Raw genomic sequence first — 14,671 nt, forward strand, 5'->3', positions numbered from 1 at the left:
ATTTTGCTTATCTCTGGAATAAGTTAATGACTTTCTTTAAATAATTAGAATCTTTATTTTAGGAGCAAATATCAATGCACAGACAGAAGAAACTCAAGAAACTGCCTTGACTCTGGCTTGCTGTGGAGGCTTTCTGGAAGTGGCAGACTTTCTGATTAAGGCGGGAGCTGATATAGAACTAGGGTGTTCTACCCCTTTAATGGAAGCTGCTCAAGAGGGTCATTTGGAGTTAGTTAAATACTTATTAGCTGCAGGTAGGCATTTTTGCATTTGGGAGAAGATTTTGACATGATTTTTTTAAGTAAAAATGCTGATAATGCAAATAATCTTTTTCTGATATGATACACTGAATTTGTGTTAAAAAATGTGGTAAACTTTCATGTCTATTCTGAATAATTTACCTTATTGCTGTTTGAAGTATCAGCAGCTTTAATTTCAAGCGGTAATCTATTTCTAATTTTTTTTTTCTCTTTTCCTTTTAAAGATGCTGACAATATTCCCTATTTCTAGAAATGGATAAGGCTATTTTGTCTAATTTGAGGAAATATGGCTTATCTAGAAGAAATTTCTATGTCCATCATTTATGTCTTATGATTCTTTTATTAAGTCTGTATGTTGTTTAACACTACTACAGGAGCTAATGTTCATGCAACAACAGCAACAGGGGATACAGCACTAACATATGCCTGTGAAAACGGTCATACTGATGTAGCAGATGTCTTACTTCAGGCAGGAGCAGATCTGGTAAGCTGTATCACTTTTTAAATCCTAATATTTAAAACTAAGACAAGAAATTATTTTAAAATTCTATGGATATTGTAGACAAAGGATATTTCTTCTAATTTTATGTTGACCTTTTTGCCATTCTTTATCTCATTTAGTCACATTTTTTTTCCTACATTGTTTGGTGTCCATATTATTTTCTTTGTTAGCAGAACTGTCCAGTCTAGTAGCCCTTGTCCCCCACAAAAGATGGAAAACTTTGTATTAGATATATTAGTACAAATTAATTTTCTCTTAGGTACTTACCTATTTTTGGAAGCTTTTCTGATATTGTACAAAAAGTCAAACATAGCTTAGAGGCTTTTCACTGTAGCTTAGGAAATAAATTGTGCCTACATTGTTTAGAGCACTATTAAATAATAAAGGAGTTGAAAAAGGTAGGTATTTAATACATAATATTTCCCTTTAAATAACTTTTAGTATTTGAAGGATGAAATAGTGAGGTCATTATAAGGTAGATTATAAAGAGATGTCATAGGGAAAGTACAGAAAATAAAGAAGCTCGAAAGAGGTGAAGACGTCATGTAAGATGTTATATTTTAGACTGGGTAAGGTTTAGGAAGGTAGCTATGGCAATGCCGTGACAAAGAGGTATTCCAGTGGGAAGAAATAGTATGAGTACAGCCTGAGACACAGGGAAGCATAAAAGCAAGTGTATATGGGGAAAATAGTCTTCCAGTTTAGCCTGTGAGGGAGTAGAGGTGAGACGTGAAAAGGTAGGTTTTAGTTAAAATGTAAGTACCTATATGTTCATGGAACTGAGATCAATAAGCAAATGTATTTTCCTGTAGAATTTCATAGTTTATGACAGAAGTTCACATGCAGGCAGAAACAGGCACCTCTATTCATTAGTTTTGTAAACTTGATAGTTATTTAACTTCTCTTTTCTCATTTATGAAAGGAGAGGATTGAATTAGATTACTATTGTGGTCTCTTTCAGCTCTGATTTGTTGGTATAACTCTTGAAGCGCTTTTTACACACATTATATTCTAGTTAGTTTTGTGCGTATTTTTTCCTAATTAGATTTTGAGCTTGAAGCTTAGGAACTGTACTTCCACTGTTGACCACAGTGGCTTTGAAACATACAGCAATGTAATCTTGCTTAGTTAATTGCAATTAGAACAACCTAGTGTATAGCTTAAGAGAAAAATCAAAAGTTATTCATCAGATGTGAATGTTAAACAGTATATATAATGCTTTATAAAAGGTATTTTTTCTCAAACCTTTATATTCTAAGATCTGAAAATTTCCCCAATAGTGTTCTCAATTACCCAGCAATCACAAGAATGCAGTAGATTCTCCATCATTTTGAGATCCAGAAATCTCTAGTAATATCTTATAACTGATGGTTTTAGCGATATTTAAATTATCACTAGACCTTGTTGTTTTTATGTAAGGTAAAATAGAGATGATGGGAAGTCTATAAGGCGAGGGAGTGATGTACTTAAAGAAATTCATACAGGTAGGATGCAAACTTACGAAAGGAACATCACTTGGAGTAGATAAGGATAATACTAATAATGTTGATTATTTAGAGAGGGCTGTGCTAGAGTGCCATTCACTGTCTCAAGTTCCACAATCCTTTGTGTAGAGAGAGAAGGAAAAATTACACAGATGGATTCAGTTCTTAAATTATTTCAGTAGAACATGTTTCTAATTTGAGATTTTTTTTAATTTAAAAATATATTTCTTAATTTATTTCAAAGCATGATATTTAATATACTTAGATTCATAAATTAGTCCAATTCTTTTCCTTTTTGATTTTTATGGCAAAAATAATTGTTCACTAGCAGTTAAATATCAATTAAGTCTGTGTTTTTTAAACAGGAGCATGAATCTGAAGGTGGAAGAACTCCTTTAATGAAAGCTGCAAGAGCTGGTCATGTTTGTACAGTTCAGTTCTTAATTAGTAAAGGTAGGTTTGTGTAAAGCAGTAGTTTTCCCCCAAAAGTGTGTATCCTCTGCCCTTGGATATTTAGAGATTGAGGAGTAAAGTACAATTTTTGGATATCATGTGGTAGGGTGATTCTACTGAGATTTTGTGAGTGGGTAGTTGATAAACATCCTATAAAGAAGAAATTCTCTATGAAAAACTTTCAGGGGTTTAAATAACTTAAAGTCTGTTCTGTTCATGTAATAATATATCTTGAAACTAGGATTTTTATGAAGTCGATGCCACTGAGTAACTAGAGGACAAGTCACTTTTCTACTTTATATTTCCTGGGGCCCAAATTTCCTTCTTTGTAAAATATAGAGAGGGGGGTCATAAATATAGCACAAAAAATGTTCAAAATTGAAATGTGACAAATATGCCAAAATACATGAAGGATTTTCATTCATGGTCAGTAATTCTACTTTGAATACCAAAAACCTTAATGACAAAAGTATGTTATTACTTTAAATTATTCTTTTGAATTATTTCTTAAGTGTCTACTATGTAAGTTCAAGTTGAAACAGTTTTTCATGCAGATTTCATCATCTTAAGTATAGGAGATTGAAGATTTTACTTTTGATTCAACATTGATAAAAGAAAGACTATATAGGCCATAAACAATTAAAAAGGCAATGTATGCCATTTCTCTCCTACCAGAAATACTAAAGATCTCTTGTTTGTAATTTTGTAGGTAAAGAAAATAAATCAGAAATAGCTTAGTGGTCAAATTATTTTAAGCAATTTGAATACATGCTTAACTTGTGACGTATGTTTATACTATAGTGTTCTCAAGAATGGGATTATTTGCATAATCACTATCCTCTCTCTTCTATGGTTAATTTTAATGAATCTGATTCCACTTTCTTCCTGCTATTTTTTTTTAATTTCCCACATTGTCTAGCACAATGCTCTAAATCAGGGATGAATTCATATTGAGGGGGAAATATACCTGTTTTCAGTTTCAAATATTTTCCAATGAAAAAAGATAGCACCATTACTTTCTATTCCTTGTTAATTCTCTACATATTTACCCCGTAGAGGGCAGCGTGGTTTATTTTTTGTTTTAGTTTTTAGTCGTCTTTTCTACTGAAGAACTTAAAATATAGATAAAATTTCATATTCTGCTTTTTTGAAGCAGTGATTACATTAGGAGTAAGATATACTTTTATCCTTTTCTTTTAATGATACCTACTGAAATATTTATGAACAAAATTATATCATGTTTGTCTAGGATTTGCTTTAGAATAATTCAAGATGGGAGGAGAAAACTGATGTGGGTATATGTAAAATGAGATTGACCATGTGTTTATAATCGTTGAAACTGGGTAATGTGTATTGGGGGGGAGGTTCATTATACTGTTTTTCTACTCTTTATGATTTTGAAGTTTACTGTAATTTAAGAAATGACAATCTCTTAACATGATTTTCCATGCCTTGTCTGTTTTAGGAGCAAATGTGAATAGAACCACAGCTAATAATGATCATACTGTACTGTCCCTGGCTTGTGCAGGGGGTCATCTGGCAGTGGTGGAACTACTCCTGGCTCATGGGGCAGATCCTACTCATCGTTTAAAAGTATGTGACTCAAATGTTTCAGATAGCATTGTGAATTAATTCTTCATTCTTTGACATTACAAAATATCATCTACAAAAGTTCTATTTATAGATGGCATTCTAAGGGTATTCATTTTCGTCTCTCTTATTAGAGTAAACTTAAGATTTTAATGTGTCTGGGGCCTATGGCTTTATCTTCCTTAATGGTTCTGTTAATTAACTTATTTAAAATTTTTTCCCATTCCACATCCTCTCTTTTAGGATGGCTCGACTATGTTGATAGAAGCAGCAAAAGGTGGCCATACAAGTGTTGTTTGCTATCTTTTGGACTATCCGAATAACTTGCTTTCAGCCCCTCCACCAGATGTCACTCAGTTAACCCCCCCATCCCATGATTTAAATAGGGTAAGATTCAAAACTAAAAGCATTTTATATCATATCTTCTTTATCCCCTTTTTGCTCATGGTGTCAGTTTAAACTAGATTGGTGATTTTTTGTTATAACACGTTGTTCTTTTTAAAGATATGTACTTGATATGGTTAATGAACATCTGGTTTAATATTCAATTCTAGATTGATATTATTTTGCTTTGCTTTCTTATGGTCAGAATAACAATTTGAATTCAAAGTCCATTAAAAAAGTGTCATGAAAAATAATTGGGTACCAACGTATTTTAAGTAAATATATCATTGTCTGAGATTCATGCCGTATTAAAAATATTTTGAGTTAGTCTCTGTAATTTGTTCTTCATTTAAAGCATATTATTTAATGTAGTGTGTAGGGAAAGCAGAAATATAATGTTTCTTTTGTCTTAGGCTCCTCGTGTACCAGTTCAAGCACTGCCCATGGTTGTTCCACCACAGGAGCCTGACAAACCACCTGCCAATGTTGCCACTACTCTTCCCATCAGGAATAAAGGTCAGTTAAACTTCTAAAGACTGTTTCTTACATCTTCTCCAGTAAAAATGATAAGATTACAGAAAAACTAGCCATTTAAAGTTATTTTTTTACAAGAAATGAATTTTACTAAGTTGGCATAATTAAAGATTTTTTTACAAATGAAAATAGCATGTTATTGGGAAAGAAGTAGTTAACAGCACTAATTTGTGCTAGAATTAGAAGTATTAGCAGAGAAATTCAGATGCTCATCTTTGATGCAATTCTGATTATTCATGATTTCCTCTAATAACTAGTCATTCATGTTTATGTTAAAATGTTAGGCTGGGTATAGTTGGCTGACATTTTTGTAAATTAATTAAAAGTTAAAATTTATTTCAGAATAACGGGTTTAATATAGATTTTATATCTGGATTACCTTTTCTCCCCCAGTAGTTCAAAGTTACTTCAGATCTGCTTGTTTGTTTCTCTAGAATTCTGAGGTCCATAATTGACTTGTGGATGTTACACCATGTATGTTCATAAGTTATATCCCAAAATATTATAGCTACCAGTTTGAATCAGTTTTTGTTTTTAAAAAGTTTGCCTGAAGAACCAATGCAGTTTTAATTTTTTGGTTTTCGGCTACCTGTATTATTTTACCACCAAGAATACTAAGTATTTCTACCAGCTCTTTTCAATCACTACTACCAATATAGAGCCTTGGCACCATTTTCAATTGATATAGCAAACAACTGATTGCTATACCTGTAGCCAGAACTGTTTATTCACCTGGCTGTCAGAAGATACAGTGGATGGCGTAGTCCAGCATCTTTTCTTCCAGGGAAACTGAATCTCAGTTCTCTACTGGCCAGGTAGCTGTGTGAATATGTGAATTTATATCATGTCTTTATCAGTCTTGAAGATGCTAGGCCCCAACAAAGACATATATTTTAGTTGGATTTTAATTGCCTGGTATTTCTCAGTGGTTTGGGCACTCTTTGTGTGTATGTGTGTATGTTTAAAGGGCACAGACTATTAAATGTGGAAAAACCTTGACTTAGAGGTCTGAGTTTTCCCTACATCTTAATAATTTAGCATTATTTTTCTGTTCTTATAAGTTTTTACATCTTTTTGACCAGATGGAGTATCCACACAGTCTTAGATTTTACTTAAATTGCACCACATAGATATCACAAACCTTCATCCATCTATTGCCTAATTTTAGCCGTGTGATATTTAAAACGTTCTGAAATTAATTTCCCAAAGATTACTCTATGCACATAAAATACATACATTTTATATTTATGTTGACGAAGGTGGATTTGTTTTTAACTGCTTAACAGTGCATTTTCACCTTCTGTGGATATGATAACTTGGTGCATAACTGTTGGCACTAAACCTCCCAACAGTAACTCTGTAATGAGGATGCCATTCATGTGCACTTCTGAGGGGGTTTCTTTTTCACACAGCTGCTTCTAAACAAAAGTCCAGCAGCCATTTGCCAGCAAACAGCCAGGATGTACAGGGTTACATCACCAATCAGTCTCCAGAGAGCATTGTAGAAGAGGCTCAGGGAAAGTTAACAGAACTGGAACAGAGGATAAAAGAAGCCATAGAAAAGAATGCACAGCTGCAGTCCTTGGAACTGGCTCATGCTGACCAACTTACCAAGGAGAAGATCGAGGAGCTGAACAAAACAAGGGAGGAACAAATTCAGAAGAAACAAAAGATTTTGGAGGAACTACAGAAAGTAGAACGAGAACTACAACTGAAAACTCAGCAGCAGCTAAAAAAGCAGTATCTAGAGGTTAAAGCTCAAAGAATTCAACTTCAGCAGCAGCAGCAACAGTCTTGCCAACATCTGGGACTACTAACTCCTGTTGGGGTTGGAGAACAGCTTTCCGAGGGAGACTATGCACGGTTACAGCAAGTGGATCCTGTTTTGCTTAAAGATGAACCCCAGCAGACTGCTGCTCAGATGGGTTTTGCACCAATCCAGCCTCTGGCCATGCCTCAAGCTTTGCCTCTGGCGGCAGGTCCCTTGCCTCCAGGGTCCATCGCAAATCTTACAGAACTGCAAGGAGTGATAGTTGGACAGCCAGTACTGGGCCAAGCACAGTTGGCAGGGCTGGGGCAAGGAATTCTGACAGAAACACAACAAGGGTTAATGGTAGCCAGCCCTGCTCAGACCCTCAATGACACGCTGGATGACATCATGGCAGGTGGGTTTATATTGTTATGAGCAGGTATCAAATATGATTTGCTTAAGGAGAGTAAGAGTGTGCCAGAATTTTTTGCCGTTACCCAACTTGAGAACTATTTTTGGACTCTTGACCCATGTATATCTTTAGAAATATTAGTTCAGTCTCAGAAGTTCTCAGATGGATACAGGTCAAATTAAAGATTAGCTCGTTCAATACAAGTGACTGAAACTTTCTAGCTTAGCTGGGTAGGCTGGGAATCTAGGTTTTTCAGTAATGGGGTTGATGTTTGATTTTTTTGTTTTTGTTTTTGTTTTTTCTCTTTAAGTTCAGAATGTTAAGATTGAATTTTGGCTTTTTTGCTTCTGTGTTCACACTAATAAACTGGGAAATTGATAGAAGTTGAAGTGCAAAACTATTAGGACACTTCAGGAAGCTTATTTGTGAACAGAAATACTTTATATCCTAATGGATCAGACTTCAAACCTGATGGATATTTAAAAAAAAAACAGCAAAAAACATAAACACTTTTAGAACAATAATAAAGTACCAAATCAAATAGGGTTTGATTATACTGTATGTCAGTATTTTTATCCCCTGTGAATGTTATTATGTAGTCTCTTTCTAATTGTATTATGGGAAGGTGTGGTCCCCTGATAGTATCGTAAATGATATATCTTTCAATGTGTAGCCAGAGAAATTTTATTCCATTATAATTAGTTTCATTGGCAAGAAGAAATACTTTGGAAGGTTATTTTTTATTGGTTCTAGTTTGGGGTACTTATTTTTTGTGAGTTCTGTAACAAAGTAATAGAATGAGATTTTACAGGATCATAAACCATAGAATGTTATACTGAGAAGGATCATTTTCTTCATATAAAAAAAGAAAAAAAATTTGAAAAGGAAGGAAAAAGGAAAGACAATGGAAATAAATAGTTGAATTTTGATAATTTTCATCTACTCTCTTCTTCCCCTTGTTTAATTCTTTGGTCTGTGCTTAAAAGATGATTAAATTTCTCTCATTTTGAAACTATGTTTTAGTAGCATTACATATTATGATGAGATTATACCAAATTTAACTTTCACCTTTTAAAGGAATAAAAGAAAACTAAATTTTGTACTGTTGAAATATTAGGCTAACATTCAGAAACTAAGAAACCAGCTAAGGAGACAGATTTTATACTTACAAATTGCTCTGAAGTTTCCCAGTCCTCTTTTGGTATCACCTCAACAGTCATATGTGGAATGAAGTCTCTGCTGATCCTAGAGGGTACAGTAACTACCTTGGAAAAAATACTATTAATCATTCGTAAGAACTGTAAACATTCTTATATTGATAAGTATAAAATTTTTCTATACATTTGGCAATTACTGCTAATCACCATTAGCTGGTTATTATAATTTGCAATATAATTTTTAAGATATTAGATATCTTATAAAAATTGCAGCACAGTAGCCAAAAGTTCCAAATTTTGTATTACTTCCATGACCAATAATCTGGATCATAATGGTGTTCTTTCTGTGTCAATTGAACTACCAAAGAATGGTATAGAGTTAAGTGGTTTTTTTATCCAGTTAAATGGAGAATGGACATTCCATACCAATGAATATTTACAAATTTTTTGACATGCTGTGAGAGTTTACCTGAAGTTCTTGGGCATAGTTATCAACAATTTGCCAATTGTACAATTTTTATGCTTACCAGAATTATCAGAGGTTTGTAAAGTAGTTTTTCTGTTGATTTGTTTACCAAACAAAAACGATTAAATTCTGCCTATGTTTTCCAGGTGTATTCACATAAAAATTTTTAAAAAGCACATAACTTTTCAGGAAGTATGACAAATACTTGTCATTATAAAATACGTTGCCTCTTTATTATGCTCATTTATGTGGGGAGAGGAGAGATGACCAAAAGGAAACTGAATTAAAAACATCCAGCTACCTACTGCAGTTCGTCCCTGTCACCGTGCAGAAACAGAGAGAGATTCATGCACTCGCTTCCATAACCTTTCTTTAAACTTCTTCTATGGTGGTACTGTTCTTTCAGTTGACCGATGACCATTTCCATGTCTTTCTTAGGGTTGTTTAATATCTTACAACCTCATTAGGCTCGGTCTTCCTTCCTTCACTGTAACCTCTACTCTTTAATTCTTAGTCCCCATTTATTAGACTGCTCTTAGAAGGTTCCGTCTCTTTTTCTCTGATACTTGCTGGCCAGTCTTCTGTATTCCCTGTTCTCCATACTTAGCAAAGTAAAATCAGTTCCCTCATTAACCACTCTTACCACCTTGCCTTTGCTGTGTTTTCAAGTTCCCTCTTTCCTTGCCTGATGTTAAAACTTTTCTGAGCATATGGTTCTCCTCTCTAAAATCTAACCCTAAAATGAAGTCCCACATATAAAGATCTGTACCAGAGTTCCTTCAGGTACCTACATATTTACAATTGTTACTTTTAACGGTAGAGAATGACTGAGTGACAGGCAGTTACTTAGTTTTAGTAAACCAATTTCACAGTTACCCCAATGGAAATGAAATGAGGGAATTGATTTTTCCTATCTCCTTTTAAATGAGGTGATAAGAAGAACCAATTTGACCAAAAGTAAGAGAATTAATTTTAGTATGTTCTTGAAAAGAACTTATTCCAGTTGAAATGTAAGTTATAATTTAGTCATTTAACAATAAAACTTAGATTTTTTTGTTTAGTATATCATGAAATAAAAATCAGTACTTTGGACAGATTGATGTTCATTCTGTTTAAGCTAATTTTTATACTTAGCGTTTTCATTTGTGAAAATCAGTCCAATCAAAGGAGAATCTATCTTAAGAGCCATAGATTTTATCTGGTTTTGAAATTTATACTTAAAATATGTACATTTAAATTATCTTGATTTTTTTTTTTTCCTTAAGCTATAAAACTATCAATATGGAGTAACAGTATCAAGGTGATTTAGATGATCAGTTTAATACGTTAGTACATACCTTTTTCTATCAGTCTGGATCCATAAGGATTCAAACAGTGTTTTGTTTTTTGTTTTGTTTTGTTTCCTCCTTTGTTTTTCCTTTGGCTTTTAAGTGGACTTAAAAATGTATAATTATAGAATGTGTGTTGCTATAATGTATAGTGTATGTTTGTGCCTGAACTAAGGATTTTATGTAAAATAGATTTCTTAATTGACAACCATATTTATAATTGTTAAATAAGGTCGATTTCAGTTTTGTTCTTGGCAGGATGGTAATCTCTTTTGCCTGGTTTCAGATGCAGTTGTGAATCATGATTGTTTTCTGTGTGATGTAGTTGATAACTACGTTGGTAACACATATCCACACTACTGTTGAACAAAGATTAATGCCCAGATTAGTACTATAGCATTTTTAATAGGGGGGAAAAAGGATTGATGTTCACATATCAACTCCAGAAGTGAGTTGGTGAGGGAATTTATAAAGTACCCTCAACTGCCACCGCCTTTGGAGTTCCTCCACCTCGTACTGACCTAGTTATAGCCCCTTCTTAGATTTGCAGATTTTGGTGAAAATAATATCATGGCAAAATTATACTTAGAAGAACTAACAATAATCTATGTTTGAAGGATGATTGTGTGCATACATTTATTTCTACTCTAATCTTTTAATTTTGTCCTTACAAGTCAGTGTGATTGCTGGATTGATTGGTGGGCATTTTACCCCCCTCAGAATAATTCTGCATGTGAGAAATTATATTTCTGTGTGAGGATCAGGTTTTTATATTTGACTATGCTGTTGTACTGAGGACTACAATTCAGAATATTATTATCCCCCTGTCTGTAGTTAGTGAAACAGTAGGAGGTGTTTTAAGTGATTGGATAGAGACGTCTCCCCAAACAGTGATGTTATTTTTATTAGTTCTAGACTGTGAAGTTTGAAATCGGCAGGTAAAAATCACGTTTTCCTCCTTCTGAACTTGACTATTTTGCCTTTTGTTCCTTTTCTGATTAAGAAGATATAATGGACAAGTCTCCATTTATATTTAATTTTAATTTGTAAAAAATATTTTTCTTTCAAGGTTATTTTTTAAATTAAGCTTTTATGATTACATGCCGTAAGAGGGGAATTTGTTTTTCAGATGGATTATTATTTAGAAAATCGGTTACTCTCAATAAACATTATAATTTTGGACTGTTGTCCAAAGTCAGAAATAACCAGGAAAATGGGTCTACCTGTGTACATTTTGCTTTAAAAATTCTTTATTTTTTAATAATTATTTCTTACTGTTACCTAACAACGTTTCATCCATATTAAGTGCAGTTATTTTGTTCAACAGCAGTCAGTGGAAGAGCATCTGCAATGTCAAACACTCCTACCCACAGTATCGCTGCTTCCATTTCCCAACCTCAGACTCCAACTCCAAGTCCTATCATCTCTCCTTCAGCCATGCTTCCTATCTACCCTGCCATTGATATTGATGCACAGGTAAGCTCCAAGTTCAGGAGTGATGGTTTTTAACTGGAATTATATCATCATTAAAAACATTAATCAGTGATTTAAATCATCTCAGACTGCTTTGTCTCCAGGCAAAGAGCTGAGCAGCAGTTATAAATAAATTAGAATCCACCTTTTTGCCTTTCCTTACCTGCTGCTGGAGGAGAGCCTTGCAACAGAATCCACATTTTAAAAAATAAAGTACCAAATACAGATTATTATGGATAATTATTTGATGGTCTGGTTTCCAAGGTCATCAGATAATCTTTTTAAAAACTTTAGTTTGAAAGAGAATATAGAAAGAATTAACTTATTTAAGATGAGTGTGTATTTTCTTCTAATCTTACATTAGAAGATATGCTTTAAAAATCATAATAGATTACATGTAAAAGAAAAGATTCTTCCATTTATATATCATATATACTCAATTGCATTTATAGCAAAAATTCTAATCTTGCTGACTGAAAGATGTAGTGTCTGTAACACTGTTAAGTAAAAAAAACCAAAAACAATAAAACATAACAATTTAAAAAAAAAATTAGTTTACCATGAAATCTCAGGGCCAAGTGAGGTTGGAGAGAAAAGGATAGTTTGTGTTTTGCCCTGAAGAAACACCAAGAATCCTAGCTTAGAAGACTGCTGAATGAGGTTAGGGGTATATGGCCTTCTTCAGGACTGAGAAATGTTTGTAGTTTATTTAGTTTTGTATTTTGATTAATACTGGAGAATCATGGGGACAAGGGTGAGGGTGGTGGTGTACATTATATAACTTGTAGTTTTGCAAATGATCAGTTCTTTATAAACCTGAATTTCAGGAGGTGTGTGAGTGTGTGTATGTTGGACTATTAAGGGCGTGTACTCTTAACCTATTGGAAAGTAAAGCCTCCTTTTCATTAAAATGTTTCTTGGTAATACTGTGAAAAAGAAATTTCATTTCTCTTCTTACTTTCTTCCCAAATGTTTATCGATTTATATGTGCTTTTTTTTTGAGGACTAAAAATTGTCAGGGACTATTTTAAAGGAATTATCTAATCTACAGACCACATATAAAGTAGCTACTCTTAAATATCCATTTCTCTGATGAATAAATTGAGGCTAAGACAGAGATTAAGCATTTTCCTTATAATCGTTTCAGTAAACTAAGAAGTGGTGTGGCTGGGAGTCAAAGCTTAAGTTGGTTTGACTTCAAAGGCACTCTTCTTAACTATCATACTGTATAGCCTTTTTATGAGGGATTCATTTGATGAATTGCAATGGTTTACATTTAATATTGATAGCATTGTAAAATTGGATTGAACTTGGTATTGAATTTGCATTGTTTCCTCCAATCTTTTTTGCTCTAAGGCTGTTATGTTTTAACCAAAAGCATATTTTCTAGTTTTTATGGGATCAAGAATTGATCCATGAGCAAAGTAAAAACTTCACCAAAATATCAAAGGGTTTCTTTTTAAAAATGCTTTTTAATAAAACAGCCACAGAAAAAGTTTCTCCAAGTGTGGTCATGATTTTATTGAATTTGAAATTATTATGGTGATGGTGAAATCTTACCTGACTATACCTAACTCAATCAATCAACCATCACTCTATTATAAATTAACTTCTGAGAATTTATATGGAAATATTTACAAAAAATTTTTTTAATTAAAGAAGAAACTTACATTTTAAATGTAGTAGACATGCTTCTGTAGAAAGATTGACTGTCACTCTAAAAATCTCCTTCTTTTCCTGGTCTCTACATTAAGGTTTTTCAGTTGGGTTAGCCTAACCTGGGTTACATTACTTTTCATGGAGTTTACTGTAATTGCTTAGTTAGACATTAGAAAGTTTCTGCTTTGGGAAGCATAATACAAAATAAATATTTGGAAATAATCGTTTACCATTTTTTTCATTAATTTTTGATGTTTTAAAAAATTTACTAGTTTTTATGAAACCAAGCAGGTACTTTAAAAAGTAAAAATAAATATTCTTTTGTACTCAATCCATCTGAAGTTTTTTCTAGATTCTAAAATAAAAATTCCATGTGATTTTACATAGTGGATATCTTGGTTTAGGTGTGACAGTACTGTGCCATAACAGATAAGTGATAGGATGAAAAAATTAATACCAGGTTTCTTCCTGTTTTGAAATATCAAGCATTCTCTAATAATTGGATCTTTCATTTGTTTATTTAACAAATTTTGGCATGTACATTCTTAACACTTTATAGGTACTAAGTTTTTTAACTTAATCTTTATGAGAACCCCATCAAGTAGGTACTGTTGTTATTCCCATTTTACAGGTGAGAAAAGTGGAACTTTTTAGTTAGAGATACTAACTACCTTGCCCAACTGCTAATTTATGATGGAGCCAGCTTTCAAACAACTCTGGCACTCTGCCTCTAGAACCTGTGCTCTTAACCACTGCACTATGCTGCCTCTTTTTCAAATTTTTGAACATTTGAATTACAGTCATGTGCCGCATTATGTTTCGGTCAGTGATGGACTATATATATGATGGTAGTCCCATAAGATTAGTACCATATAGCCTAGTGTTTGTAGTATGTTATACCACATAGGTTTGTATAAGTACACTCTATGCTGTTCACACAATAAAGAAATTGACTAACGATGTCTTTTTCAGAACGTATCCCCTTTGTTAAGCGACACATGACTGTATATTAACCTGGTAAATTAGATTATAGAAAATGGGCCCGCCACATAGATGGTAAAGGATCCACATGTTTCTCATCTTTGCATCTTTTCAGCTTGTCTCCTTGGCCACACCTCATGTTTACATCAAATCTTAATTTAAGGAAGAACAAAAGAAACGTTAATTTTTTTAAAGCTTCTATGTATGTCTCCTTTTTAAAATGCTAATGGTTCTTAAA

At 33.2% G+C, this 14,671-nt stretch overlaps 1 protein-coding gene across 9 annotated transcripts in view; it reads left to right on the top strand.

Moving 5' to 3' along the window:
- ANKRD17 (ankyrin repeat domain 17) overlaps window positions 1-14,671 on the top strand; it is a 165,329-nt gene that overhangs the window by 94,472 nt on the left and 56,186 nt on the right. For 5 of the 9 annotated variants that reach the window (XM_070614670.1, XM_070614676.1, XM_070614673.1 and 2 more), the window contains 8 exons: window positions 63-254; window positions 635-744; window positions 2,612-2,699; window positions 4,165-4,292; window positions 4,533-4,676; window positions 5,087-5,189; window positions 6,620-7,372; window positions 11,648-11,796. In XM_070614670.1, coding sequence (XP_070470771.1) covers window positions 63-254; window positions 635-744; window positions 2,612-2,699; window positions 4,165-4,292; window positions 4,533-4,676; window positions 5,087-5,189; window positions 6,620-7,372; window positions 11,648-11,796 — 1,667 coding nt within the window. The remainder of the gene's footprint in view (window positions 1-62; window positions 255-634; window positions 745-2,611; window positions 2,700-4,164; window positions 4,293-4,532; window positions 4,677-5,086; window positions 5,190-6,619; window positions 7,373-11,647; window positions 11,797-14,671) is intronic. The other 4 variants (XM_070614671.1, XM_008526444.2, XM_070614674.1 and 1 more) reach the window with 2 other exon arrangements.

This window comes from Equus przewalskii, chromosome 3 (assembly GCF_037783145.1).
Source record: "Equus przewalskii isolate Varuska chromosome 3, EquPr2, whole genome shotgun sequence".
In the NCBI taxonomy this organism is placed as follows: domain Eukaryota; kingdom Metazoa; phylum Chordata; class Mammalia; order Perissodactyla; family Equidae; genus Equus; species Equus przewalskii.